The 13617-nt window shown below is 49.3% G+C and overlaps 1 protein-coding gene across 1 annotated transcript in view; it reads left to right on the top strand.

The window, feature by feature from the left end:
• The window catches only part of DNAJC11 (DnaJ heat shock protein family (Hsp40) member C11), a 104488-nt gene extending 99261 nt beyond the window's left edge, over window positions 1–5227 (top strand). Inside the window, exons 11-12 of the mRNA XM_089666187.1 lie at window positions 17–146; window positions 4450–5227. Coding sequence (XP_089522313.1) covers window positions 17–146; window positions 4450–4475 — 156 coding nt within the window. The 3' untranslated portion in view covers window positions 4476–5227. The remainder of the gene's footprint in view (window positions 1–16; window positions 147–4449) is intronic.
• Window positions 5228–13617: the final 8390 nt, after the last annotated feature.

Below are 13617 nucleotides of genomic sequence, written 5' to 3'. Positions count from 1 at the left end.
TGCATGTCATTCCCAGACTGGACTGCCCGGTTTCTATGACCCGTGTGTTGGGGAAGATAAAAGCTTGAAGATCCTCTACCAGTTCAGAGGAGCGCTCCATCAAGTCATGTCTGCAGACAATGAGCCACTTAGGATACCAAAGCAATGTGAGTCAGTCCTAAATATGACATATCCCAGCAAATCTGAGGCCAGGGCTACTCCCTAGATGTCCTATGTGCAGAAGTAGAAGTTCTATGTGTGTATATATGTTAATGACATCTCAGACTGGATGTCGCTACATTTCCTCAAGCTCAACCTTTCCAAAACCGAGCTCCTCGTCTTTCCCCCTGCCCACACCCCCCCCCCATCCTATCCATCATCACCAACAACTCCACTATCACTCCCGCCCCGCAAGCCAAAGTCCTTGGCGTCATTCTTGACTTGAACCTCTCCTTCCAACCGCATGTCAAATCACTCACAAACACATGCAGGCTCCATCTCCGCAACATTGCCAAGATACGTACCTTCCTCACCCTTGACACCACCAAACTTCTAGTACACTCCCTCATCATCTCACGCCTTGACTACTGTAATTCTCTTCTCACCGGCCTACCCAAGTGCAGGCTCTCCCCACTCCAGACCATCCTGAACTCAGCGGCTAGACTCATCCACCTCACCACCCGCTCCACCTCTGCCACCCCCCTCTCCCTCTCCCTCCACTGGCTCCCGATTGCCCAACGCATCAAATTTAAACTTCTAACCCTGACCTACAAAGCCATTCACAACACTGCCCCTGACTACCTCACCAACCTGATCCCCAAGTACCGCCCTACCCGTACCCTTCGCTCCTCACTGGACCTCCTTCTATCCTGTTCCCTGGTCTCCTCCTCCCATGCACGACTGCAGGACTTCTCCAGGTCCTCTCCCATCCTCTGTAACTCACTGCCCCAATCCATCAGACTGTCGCCTTCCCTCTTCACATCCAGGCGCTCCCTCAAAACCCATCTCTTCAGGGAAGCCTACCCCACCCTCACCTAACGGCCATTCTCCCTCTTTCCTCCCACCCCCCATTCCCCTCAGCCACTTCCTACTGTACCTTTACCCCCTCCCTCCTGGATTGTAAGCTCGAAAGAGTAGGGCCCTCTTACCCCTCGTACATTGTTTGTTATTGTTGTACTGTGCCATGTATTGTCCCCCCCCCCCCCCTCTATTGTACAGCGCTGAGAAAACCCTTTGGCGCTATATAAACTCGATGTAATAATAATAATATATACAGTAATTCCATTAAAGAAAATGGCGGATTGCCTGTAGGGCGCTCACACTCATGCCAGCGATTTTCTTTCCTGCAACCATAGGTTGAACTTAGCCTTTACACCCCCCCCCCCCCCCCCAGGGGCTATTTTATCCACTGCCTGAGGTCAGTACTGGTAACTGAGGTTTGCAACAGAGAAAGCATTCATTAGCCTGTCAAATAACAAAGAGTTTGTTTTTTTTTTGTGTCCTGTAACCCAGACAGCACCTTTGTTGTTTAAAGAAGAATTCCAGGTATAGATATGTTTACGTAGTTACACTGGTTTTTTGTACGAAAATGTGCAATAATGTCCACCTCCAAAACTTCAATAGGCTGTACTGTATGTTTAATGGCGGAAGAGCCTTCAACGACCCTAACGCACAGCTTTCTTACCAGAATATGTTCACCCCCCCCTAAAAATTAACGGTCAAACGGCGCAGAGTGAAGTCAATATGGGCATCCGCATAGAAATCTCCACAGAACGTCCGACGGCTTCCAATATATTCCAAAGCTATATAGCTTAATTGGGCAGGAATAATGTCCACAGATAATAGCCCAAAGAGAACAAACCTTCATATTGTAGTAGGCTAAAAATAAGTAATTTATTAAAAGTATTGCATGTACAAATATCAAACATTTAAATCGGCATATCACCAGTCCAGGTCAGATGTTTCCAACCAACAAGATAGCTGGCTCATCCTGGTGCGTGATGACGTCACATGCCATAGCTCGTCCCAACGCATTTCGTCACCAATGACACAGTCAGGGGCTTGTGCAAAGAATGACTATAAGATGTAAAGGATAGAGAATATTAAAGTGTAGATTCACCTAAAAGGGCAAGTTCCAAGTGCATTAAGGAAAAAAAAATCTGCATTTAGAACCCCTTTAAATATTATGACCAGCCACGGCACCCCAGCACTGTGGGAGATGACGGGCGTACAGCGCATCCAGAAAGTATTCCCAGCGCTTCCCTTTTGCCACATTTTGTTATGTTATGGCCTTATTCCAAAATGGATTAAATTGATTTTTTTCCTCCACATTCTGCAAACAATACCCCATAATGACAACATGATAGAAGTTCCTTTTGAAATCTTTGCTATTTATTACAAATAAAAAGCGAAAAAAAAAAAAAAAAAAAGGAAATAAGTATTCCCAGCCTTTGTTCAATACTTTGTTGAAGCCCCTTTAGCACCAATTCCGGCCTCGAGTCGTTTGGAGAATGATGCTACAAGCTCGGCACACCTATTTTTGGGTGTTTTCTCCCGTTCTTCTTTGCAGGACCTCTCAAGCTCCATCAGGTTGGTTGGGGAGCATCGGTGCACAGTCATTTTTAGATCTTTCCAAAGATGTTCAATTGGGTTCAAGTCTGGGCTCTGGCTGGGCCACTCCAAGACACAGAGTTGGCCCATAGCCACTCCTTTGTTATGTGGGCTGTGTGCTTAGGGTCGTTGTCCTGTTGAAAGATGAACCGTCACCCCAGTCTAAGGTCCACAGAGCTCTAGAACAGGTTTTCATCAAGGGTGCTGCATTCATCTTTCCTTCCATCCTGACTAGTCTCCCAGTTCCTGCCGCTGCAAAACATCCCCCCAGCATGATGCTGCCACCACCATGCTTCACTGTAGGGATGGTATTGGCCAGGTGGACAGCGGTACCTGGTTTCCTCCAGACATGACGCTTGGCATTCAGGCCAAAGAGTTCAATCTTTGTTTCATCAGACCAGAGAGTTTTGTTTCTCATGGTCTGGGTGTCCCTCAGGTGCCTTTTGGCAAACTCCAGGCAGGCTGCCATTTGCCTTTTTACTGAGGAGTGGCTTACATCTGGCCACTCTACTGTACAGGCTTGATTGGTGGAGTGCTGCAGAGATGGTTCTTCTGGAAGGTTCTCCTCTCTCCACAGAGAAACGCTGGAGCTCTTTTAGAGCGACCATCGGGTGCTTGGTTACCTCCCTGGCTAAGGCCTTTCTCCATTGATCGCTCATTTTTGCCGTGCGGCCCACTCTAGGAAGATTCCTGGGGGTTCCAAACTTCTTCCATTTACGGATGATGGAGGCCTCTGTGCTCATTGGGACCTTCAATGCTGCAGAAATGTTTCTGTACCCTTCCCCAGATCTGTGCCTTGATACAATCCTGTCTCAGAGGTCTACGGACAATTCCTTGGACTTCATGGCTTGGTTTGTGCTCTGACATGCACTGTTACCTGTGGGACCTTCTATAGACAGGTTTATGCCTTTCCGAATCATGTCCAATCATCTGAATGTCCCACAGGTGGACTCCAATCCACTGAACGTCCCACAGGTGGACTCCAATCCCCTGAACTTCCCACAGGTGGACTCCAATACACTGAAAGTCCCACAGGTGGACTCCAATCCACTGAAAGTCCCACAGGTGGACTCCAATCCACTGAAAGTCCCACAGGTGGACTCCAAGCCACTGAAAGTCCAACAGGTGGACTCCAATCCACTGAAAGTCCCACAGGTGGACTCCAATCCACTGAAAGTCCCACAGGTGGACTCCAATCCACTGAAAGTCCCACAGGTGGACTCCAATCCACTGAAAGTCCCACAGGTGGACTCCAATCCACTGAAAGTCCCACAGGTGGACTCCAATCCACTGAAAGTCCCACAGGTGGACTCCAATCCACTGAAAGTCCCACAGTTTGACTCCAATCCACTGAAAGTCCCACAGGTGGACTCCAATCCACTGAAAGTCCCACAGGTGGACTCCAATCCACTGAAAGTCCCACAGGTGGACTCCAATCCACTGAAAGTCCCACAGGTGGACTCCAATCCACTGAAAGTCCCACAGGTGGACTCCAATCAAGTTGTGGAAACATCTCAAGGATGATCAGCGGGAACAGGATGCACCAGAGCCAAATTCTGAGTGTCATGGCAAAGGCTGTGAATAATTATGTACATGGGGTTTTTTTTATTTTTAATAAATTGCAAAGATTTCAAAAGGAACTTCTTTCACATTGTCATTATGGGGTATTGCTTGTAGAATGTTGAGGAAAAAAATGAATCCATTTTGGAATACGGCCGTAACATAAAATGTGGCAAACGTTAAGCGCTGGGAATACTTTCTGGATGCACTGTATGCCTCTTGCCGTGGTCAGTGAGACGACTACCAGTCCTCCTGTTACTGTTCATCAATCCAGTCAATGTGTCCTTTCTTCTGTTTCAGCTCACAAGATTGATGTGGATGGCTAGCCTTTTCCAGAAGCACATCAGAGGGGCTCAAAACTGTGCCAGGCCAGAAACGTTCCCAGGATTCTTTTCACTGGAGTCCGAATGTTCCAATGATTATTTTTTTATTTTTTTTCCTTTTTTTTTGGCAAGATATAATATATCTTAATGATATGCATATAAAATGACTTGTTTTCCCATGGCCATATTAAGTCTTGATCTATGGACAGAGTGACGCGTCACCTTTTGGGTTTGGTTTTTCCGTCTTTACCATTATAGCCATATATGACCTTGTCTCCTGGTTTTACCCCTCCTGGGTTGGGGCCGGAAAGCACTGAACAGGGAATGTCCTTGGTAGCCCATCGGCATTATCTGTGAGCCTTTTTGTCTTGAAGCCATTGTCATTTTAGGTCACCCTGCTTTCTGCAGGGCTGATTTTTCTGGTTCCCATAGGTGTGTTGTAGAATCATGTTAGGGTCTCGCCAATCGAATGGAGTGATGAGGAGGCAGAAGGAAAGGGGGGGATGGTCTCTGTTCATTGCCATTTGCATTCCCTTTGGGGCAATTTGCCTTTGCACTCTGTGCTGGTGAAAGGTACTCACCAGGACAGGAAACAAGAGGAGATTCCTAAGCAATAAAAACAAAATGCGCAATGGGGAAGGAAATAGAACCTTTGTGAAGTTTTTATTGCTGCTCATTTAATCCTTTTATTATTTAATTTTCTCCTCTTATCAACTTGCTAATGAAACCAATAAATAAAACCTTCCTGTTTTTCATTACATAACTTATTTTAGACCCAGTGATTTAATCGCTGGATCTCTGTGCTTCTCTATGCAATGCGGATCATGGTTGGTGGGAGTGGCCGGGAGGGTGCTGTGCATGCGAAGCTGTGGTAATGCTCACGTGTGATCATGTGATGCCGAATCTCTAGGACTAAAAGAACTGATACCCAGGGAAAGAAAGGGGTGGGCCCAGGCTGGGCGGGAAAGGGCTAGATCAGGGGTGGGCGGCTCCCCAGCTGTTGTGGAACTACATTTCCCATGAGGCATTGCAAAACTGATAGAGGCATAATGGAACTTGTAGTTCTGCAACAGCTGGAGAGCTGCACATTGCCCACCCCTGGGCTAGATGATGCTGGATGTCCTCTAGCCAGGAAATGAGGCGACTGAGCTTCTCATCAAAGCTGCAGACAAACACAGTATGCAGGGATTCCGAGGAAGCCCTTCCAGTACAGAAGAGGAGCCGGTACAACTGTGCAAGATGGAAGGTTAGGCTGGAGTTCAGCTGTATATTAAAGTGTATATTGGGAATAAAAAAAAACATGTTTTATCACTTTAAAAAGTACAGATAAATATCTGTTGATCTGCCAGAAATCCACTGAGCTCCTAACATCCTGATTGGACAACACAACACATGCTGCAAAGAAATCACAATTGGTTCTGTCAGTCCTGTCTGCTGGACTACAGAACTCTGCCTATCCTCCGCTCCTCTATGTCCATCTCCACCTGTGTACAATGATTTCTTTCCCAGAAAAACAACATTGCTGCCTTGACTCCTAAGGCCATGCCTACACACTGTGTGTATGCAAAAGGCTCTTGGGAGCTGTAGTTCTGGGGGCGTGCCTAAACCAAAATAGGACCTGCATTCCTAGCCATCCCTGAAAGAATTTTACAAGCCCGGTGATGACATCACGGGGAGCAATAAAAGCAAATTATAAGGAAGGAATTAAAAGAAAAAAAAATCCAGGGAAATGATCTAGTGAGGAGGAAAGAGAGGTTTAGGCATAACCACGACGATTTTCGGCGATTAAAGGGGTAGCACCAGCCCTCCTGTACAGGGCCTGGGCCCTATCAGCTGAAAAGGGGAGCCCTTGCGGCTTTATGGTGCAGACAGTTCCAAATCCTGCTGATCAGTTCCCCCAACTCCCCATGCAGAGCCGCCTGTTTTTCCTCCTCTCCCTCCCACTTGCTGTCAGCTGCTGCAGGGGGAGCCACAGGGGAATTTGTTTTAGAGATGCTTACCCCCTCACCTGTCCACGATCCCCATCCCAGTCCCCCTGTGCCCCCCACCCTGCAGCACTGCCAGCTTTTCCTCCTCTCCCCTGTCAGCTGCTGCAGGCACACAGGGGGATCATTTTCAGGTTTAAAAGCCCCTTCCTTTCCTGAACACAGTGAGTGATTAATACTGATTGCTGCTGTGTCCATTCATAACTGAAGCATAGAAAGAGCGCTTCCTTTTTATTCATTGTGCAGTGCAGTTGAGTCTCCAGAGAAAGGATTGGGGATCCATGTCCTCAATCTTTCTCTGTCTCAAAAAGTGAGGCATCAGACCTCCTGAGGATTCATGATTTCTATAACAGCACCCATCACCTTAGGTCCCACCTTTTACAAATCTTTTATTGGGGACACAGACACCAATTAAAAAAAAACAAAAAACACAGAGGTTTTAACTATTTCCAACTTTATTCAATACATAATATATAAGCTTGCACTGGTACCTTGCTTCAGAAAATGCTGTTTGCTTGGCTGCCTCTAGCATCAGTACTTCGAGTCACTGTCCTGGAGCATGCATGCAGATTAGAAGGTCAGAGCCAAGTCTGATTTGCACCAGAGTGGTTCATCATGACCGGCAGGGGGCTGTCATTGTCAGGGACAGGACCGGCAGGGGGCTGTCATTGTCAGGGACAGGACCGGCAGGGGGCTGTCATTGTCAGGGACAGGACCGGCAGGGGGCTGTCATTGTCAGGGACAGGACCGGCAGGGGGCTGTCATTGTCAGGGACAGGACCGGCAGGGGGCTGTCATTGTCAGGGACAGGACCGGCAGGGGGCTGTCATTGTCAGGGACAGGACCGGCAGGGGGCTGTCATTGTCAGGGACAGGACCGGCAGGGGGCTGTCATTGTCAGGGACAGGACCGGCAGGGGGCTGTCATTGTCAGGGACATGACCGGCAGGGGGCTGTCATTGTCAGGGACATGACCGGCAGGGGGCTGTCATTGTCAGAGACAGGACCGGCAGGGGGCTGTCATTTTCGGGGACAGGCCGAGCAGGGGGCTGTCATTGTCGGGGACAAGCCGAGCAGGGGGCTGTCATTGTCGGGGACAAGCCGAGCAGGGGGCTGTCATTGTCGGGGACAGGCCGAGCAGGGGGCTGTCACTGTCGGGGACAGGCCGAGCAGGGGGCTGTCACTGTCGGGGACAGGACAGGCAGGGGGGCTGTCACTGTCGGGGACAGGACGGGCAGGGGGGCTGTCACTGTCGGGGACAGGACGGGCAGGGGGGCTGTCACTGTCGGGGACAGGACGGGCAGGGGGGCTGTCACTGTCGGGGACAGGACGGGCAGGGGGGCTGTCACTGTCGGGGACAGGACGGGCAGGGGGGCTGTCACTGTCGGGGACAGGACGGGCAGGGGGGCTGTCACTGTCGGGGACAGGCCGAGCAGGGGGCTGTCACTGTCGGGGACAGGACGGCAGGGGGCTGTCACTGTCGGGGACAGGACGGCAGGGGGCTGTCACTGTCGGGGACAGGACGGCAGGGGGGCTGTCACTGTCGGGGACAGGCCGAGCAGGGGGCTGTCACTGTCGGGGACAGGACGGCAGGGGGCTGTCACTGTCGGGGACAGGACGGGCAGGGGGCTGTCATTGTCGGGGAAAAGTCTCCATACTTCCTCTGTGTTTTGCATGTAAAGGAAAGTGCCGCTTCCATGCAAAGTCTTGCCCCCCGAGCTGTCAGTGCGATTTCTTTGTAGCTGACTACAATGAACTGTTTGGACCTTTTAATGTGAGCTACATACTCCGAATCCCATGCATTGGGGAACCACTTGACGTAACATTAGCGCGTATTTATTGAGAAAAGCACATACGGGTTTTAGTTGTACTTTTTAGCTGTGCACCTGACGGCTTACGTCTGTCTTGCTGTTCCATACTCCTTTCCACACATGCGGGGACGAAGGAAACCGATATCTCTTGACAGCAGCTTCGGATTACTGAAGTTGCTTTTTTTTTCTTATTTATTCCTCTTCAATATTTTATCCCGGTGCCGACGAACATCTTGTTGTGTTTTGTAGAATGCGAGGCGAAACATTACCTCGGGGTCTCCCTTGTGATCTGTTTATGCTGGCTGTGATCCTCCAGGCTAAGAGTAGATTAAAGATGTCATACGTTTGTGTGTATATATGAGGAGGGCTCCCCAGATACGACCACGGGGCTTCTCCTTGTACAATGCCATACATTTCATTATCTGCTCCGTGCCGACCTGTGCAGCGTTCCTTTCCCCTCCCGTGTTACTCTGCCAGGCAAGTACCCCATGATGGTTCATCAGAGGGATGGAAACCAGGAATATGCATGGCAATGGTTCATTTTCTACTATGCCACACACAAAAATAAACACAATGTGAAATAAAAGTTATTTTTCAAAGTCGTGTTGATTTGAAGGAAAATCTGTTGTATAAAGGTGTAAGCTCTTTGGACGCTGTATAAGCAGAGCACATTACAGTACCTCCCAGAAGTGAGTCCACCCCTCACATTTGTGTAAATCTTTGATTCTCTCTTTTCATGTGACAACACTGAAGAAATGACACTTTACTACAATGTGACGTAGTCAGTGTACAGCTTGTATAACGTAAATTTGCTGTCCCCTCAAAATAACTCAACACACCGCCATTAATGTCTAAACCGCTGGCAACAAAAGTGAGTCCACCCCTAAGTGACAAGGTCCAAATTGGAAAGAATGCTCCTCACACTTGTGGTCGGTGGGAAGAATACTCCTCACACTTGTGGTCATTGGGAAGAATGCTCCTCACACTTGTGGTCAGTGGGAAGAATGCTCCTCGCACTTGTGGTCGGTGGGAAGAATGCTCCTCGCACTTGTGGTCGGTGGGAAAAATGCTCCTCGCACTTGTGGTCGGTGGGAAGAATGCTCCTCGCACTTGTGGTCGGTGGGAAGAATGCTCCTCGCACTTGTGGTCGGTGGGAAGAATGTTACTCGCACTTGTGGTCGGTGGGAAGAATGCTCCTCGCACTTGTGGTCGGTGGGAAGAATGCTCCTCGCACTTGTGGTCGGTGGGAAGAATGCTCCTCGCACTTGTGGTCGGTGGGAAGAATGCTCCTCGCACTTGTGGTCGGGGGGGAAGAATGATCCTCGCACTTGTGGTCGGGGGGAAGAATGCTCCTCACACTTGTCATTTGGAAGAATGCTCCTCACACTTGTCATTTGGAAGAATGCTCCTCACACTTGTCATTTGGAAGAATGCTCCTCATACTTGTCATTGGGAAGAATGCTCCTCGCACTTGTGGTCGGGGGGAAGAATGCTCCTCGCACTTGTGGTCGGGGGGAAGAATGCTCCTCACACTTGTCATTTGGAAGAATGCTCCTCACACTTGTCATTGGGAAGAATGCTACTCACACTTGTCATTGGGAAGAATGCTCCTCACACTTGTCATTGGGAAGAATGCTCCTCACACTTGGGGTCGGTGGGAAGAATGCTCCTCGCACTTGTGGTCATTGGGAAGAATGCTCCTCACACTTGTGGTCGGGGGGAAGAATGCTCCTTACGTTTGTGGTCATTGGGAAGACCTACCCCTTTTCAGATAGCTAAAAAGATCAATGGTGTCATTGGGAACTTATTTGAGAGGCAGCAATTGCTCAAGGAACTCCTAGCAACCTCTGGAGGAACCTAGGGTTCCATGAAACCCTGATGAGGATAGTATCCTTGTTATAGTCTTTGCATTGTTTGGCTTTTCTTTTTTTTTTATTGCACGAAGAGCATTGTTTGACTTCAAGCACGGTTTTATGCATTGACATACCTCCTTTAGACCTCTGTCCATCCAGCGTGTACGGTCTCCTGCTGAGTAGGTGCCCTCCACACACAGCTCAACTCTCCAATAAGACAGAGCAGTTTCATCCAACATAGTTTTACTTGTTAAAATGCAGTACATGGATGTTCACCGATCTTGTCAAAGTGTAAGGCGCTCCGTTCACAACTGAGCAATCCAGAATCGTGGGCAGAATCACACAATTCTTCCAGATCGTGCTAAAAATGCGTGTTTGGGTGCCATTCTTAGCTCCCCAAATGTGCTAAAGAAATTTGTGTTTTGTCATGAAATAAAATACTCAAAAGGTGCCAAAGCTGACCTCAAAAAAAGGGTACAGCAGCTACTTTGGCATAATTGTGGAGTAGAGGGCAGCCCATTCACGAGTGTGCTATCACTCAAAAAAACACAGAGATGTGAATAGAGCCTAAAGGGACAATGATCTGATGATTTTCTACATCAGTGGTGGTTCTCAACCTTCCTAATTCCGTGACCCTTTAATACAGTTCCTCATGTTGTGGTGACCCCCAACCATAAAATTATTTACCCAGTAATTATAATTCATGAAGTGTCGTTTTACCTCCAATACGGCTGCTTTCAACACAGTAGCTGCTTTCAACACAGTAGCTGCTTTCAACACAGTAACTGCTTTCAACACAGTAGCTGCTTTCTACAGAGTAGCTGCTTTCTACACAGTAGCTGCTTTCTACACAGTAGCTGCTTTCTACACAGTAGCTGCTTTCTACGCAGTAGCTGCTTTCTACGCAGTAGCTGCTTTCAACGCAGTAGCTGCTTTCTACGCAGTGGCTGCTTTCTACGCAGTAGCTGCTTTCTACGCAGTAGCTGCTTTCTACACAGTAGCTGCTTTCAACACAGTAGCTGCTTTCTACACAGTAGCTGCTCTTTACACATCGGAAATATGTGTTTTCCCAGATGGTCTTAGGCGACCCTTGTGAAAGGGTCGTTCGACCCCCCAAAGTGGTCACGACCCACAGGTTGAGAACCACAGTTTATATCTTTTTTCCACCATGAAGGCTGCAAACTATGAAATGAGAACATGAGGAAAGGGGGGTGGTCTATCTGTGGGGGGGGGGGGGGGAAACACTAACCTAAACAAATAGGCAAACTAGGTTGTACCACTTCAGAAATACAATAGTGAACAAATTGTCGTTACCCCGGGTGTCAGTACAAAGGTCTTTATACGTAACATCATGACGTCCAGTGCAAAGTGATGGGTGCACGAGTGTTCCAGAACAGAGAGGTGTTGAACAATGATTTGCCCTGTGTGTCCGATACACCCAGCTGTATTTATCTGGTAACATCGAAGTGAAAGATATAACACCAACATGTCAGAAAAAAAATACAAAAACCGAATCACCGAGTTGGAAAAAGGATCCCCCCTACCTTGTCAGTATTTTGTTGAACCACCTTTTGTTGTAATTCCAGTCTTAAGTCCTTTGGGATGTCTCTACTAACATTGCACATCTCGACTTTGCAATATTTGCCCGATCTTCTCTGCAGAACTGCTCAGGTTCAGTTAGGTTTGATGATGATCGTTTGTGGACTGCAGTCTTCAAGTCATTCCACGGATTTTCAGTGGGGTTTAAAGTGTTACTGAACCCACAACCGTAAAATCCGTCTGTCTATGCAGTAAAGCATGCTGGTTATACTCTCTGTGGAACCTAAGGGGTTAATCCTCCACATTGTGTAAAAAGGCTGTTTGATCCTGTCTTCTCTGATCCTCCATTTCTTCTACTGTCCCCAATCCATCTGCTGATAGAACAGAGCCTTGGGGGCAAGATGCACATGCTCAGTTTGATGTGTATTGCTATAGAGTTTTTTTTTTCTTGGGAGAGTGCATGTGATCAGCACAGGGCCAATCAGCGCTGTCCACACAGAAGGTAGGAGTCTTGCAGCCTCATAGAACAATCAGGGTAGAATGAAAACTCCTCCTACAAGCTGTAACCAGTGCTGTGCTGGACACTGATAGAAGTCACAAGACTGCTATATACTGCTAAGGTATTAGCAGTTTATATTTACTAAAATAATTGCATTTACATGTTCTGTGTACTGTGGGGGACCAGATATAGTGAATGCAGGGTCCGGGGAGAGCGGATATAGTAAATGCGGGGTCCGGGGAGAGCGGATATAGTGAATGCGGGGTCCGGGGAGAGCGGATATAGTGAATGCGGGGTCCGAGGAGAGCGGATATAGTGAATGCCGGGTCCGGGGAGAGCGGATATAGTGAATTCGGGGTCCGGGGAGAGCGGATATAGTGAATGCGGGGTTCGGGGAGAGCGGATATAGTGAATGCGGGGTCCGGGGAGAGCGGATATAGTGAATGCGGGGTCCGGGGAGAGCGGATATAGTGAATGCGGGGTCCGGGGAGAGCGGATATAGTGAATGCGGGGTCCGGGGAGAGCGGATATAGTGAATGCGGGGTCCGGGGAGAGCGGATATAGTGAATGCGGGGTCCGGGGAGAGCGGATATAGTGAATGCGGGGTCCGGGGAGAGCGGATATAGTGAATGCGGGGTCCATGGAGAGCGGATATAGTGAATGCGGGGTCCGGGGAGAGCGGAGCTAATAGTGAATGCGGGGTCCCGGGAGAGCGGAGATATAGTGAATGCGGGGTCCCGGGAGAGCGGAGATATAGTGAATGCGGGGTCCCGGGGGAGCGGAGATATAGTGAATGCGGGGTCCCGGGAGAGCGGATATAGTGAATGCGGGGTCCGGGGAGAGCGGATATAGTGAATGCGGGGTCCCGGGAGAGCGGAGATATAGTGAATTCGGGGTCCGGGGAGAGCGGATATAGTGAATGCGGGGTCCGGGGAGAGCGGATATAGTGAATGCGGGGTCCGGGGTGAGCGGATATAGTGAATGCGGGGTCCGGGGAGAGCGGATATAGTGAATGCGGGGTCCGGGGAGAGCGGATACAGTGAATGCGGGGTCCGGGGAGAGCGGATACAGTGAATGCGGGGTCCGGGGAGAGCGGATATAATGAATGCGGGGTCCGGGGAGAGCGGATATAGTGAATGCGGGGTCCGGGGAGAGCGGATATAGTGAATGCGGGGTCCGGGGAGAGCGGATATAGTGAATGCGGGGTCCCGGGAGAGCGGATATAGTGAATGCGGGGTCCCGGGAGAGCGGATATAGTGAATGCGGGGTCCCGGGAGAGCGGATATAGTGAATCCGGGGTCCCGGGAGAGCGGATATATTAAATGCGGGGTCCCGGGAGAGCGGATATATTAAATGCGGGGTCCCGGGAGAGCGGATATAGTGAATGCGGGGTCCCGGGAGAGCGGATATAGTGAATGCGGGGTCCGGGGAGAGCGGATATAGTGAATGCGGGGTCCCGGG

The sequence above is a fragment of the Staurois parvus genome, unplaced genomic scaffold, assembly GCF_062004578.1.
Source record: "Staurois parvus isolate SC_StPar_1 unplaced genomic scaffold, SC_StPar_1.0 ptg002583l, whole genome shotgun sequence".
NCBI classification, from domain to species: Eukaryota; Metazoa; Chordata; class Amphibia; order Anura; family Ranidae; genus Staurois; species Staurois parvus.
The sequence above is the reverse complement of the archived record's forward strand: the minus strand, read 5'-3'. Positions and strand labels throughout refer to the sequence as shown.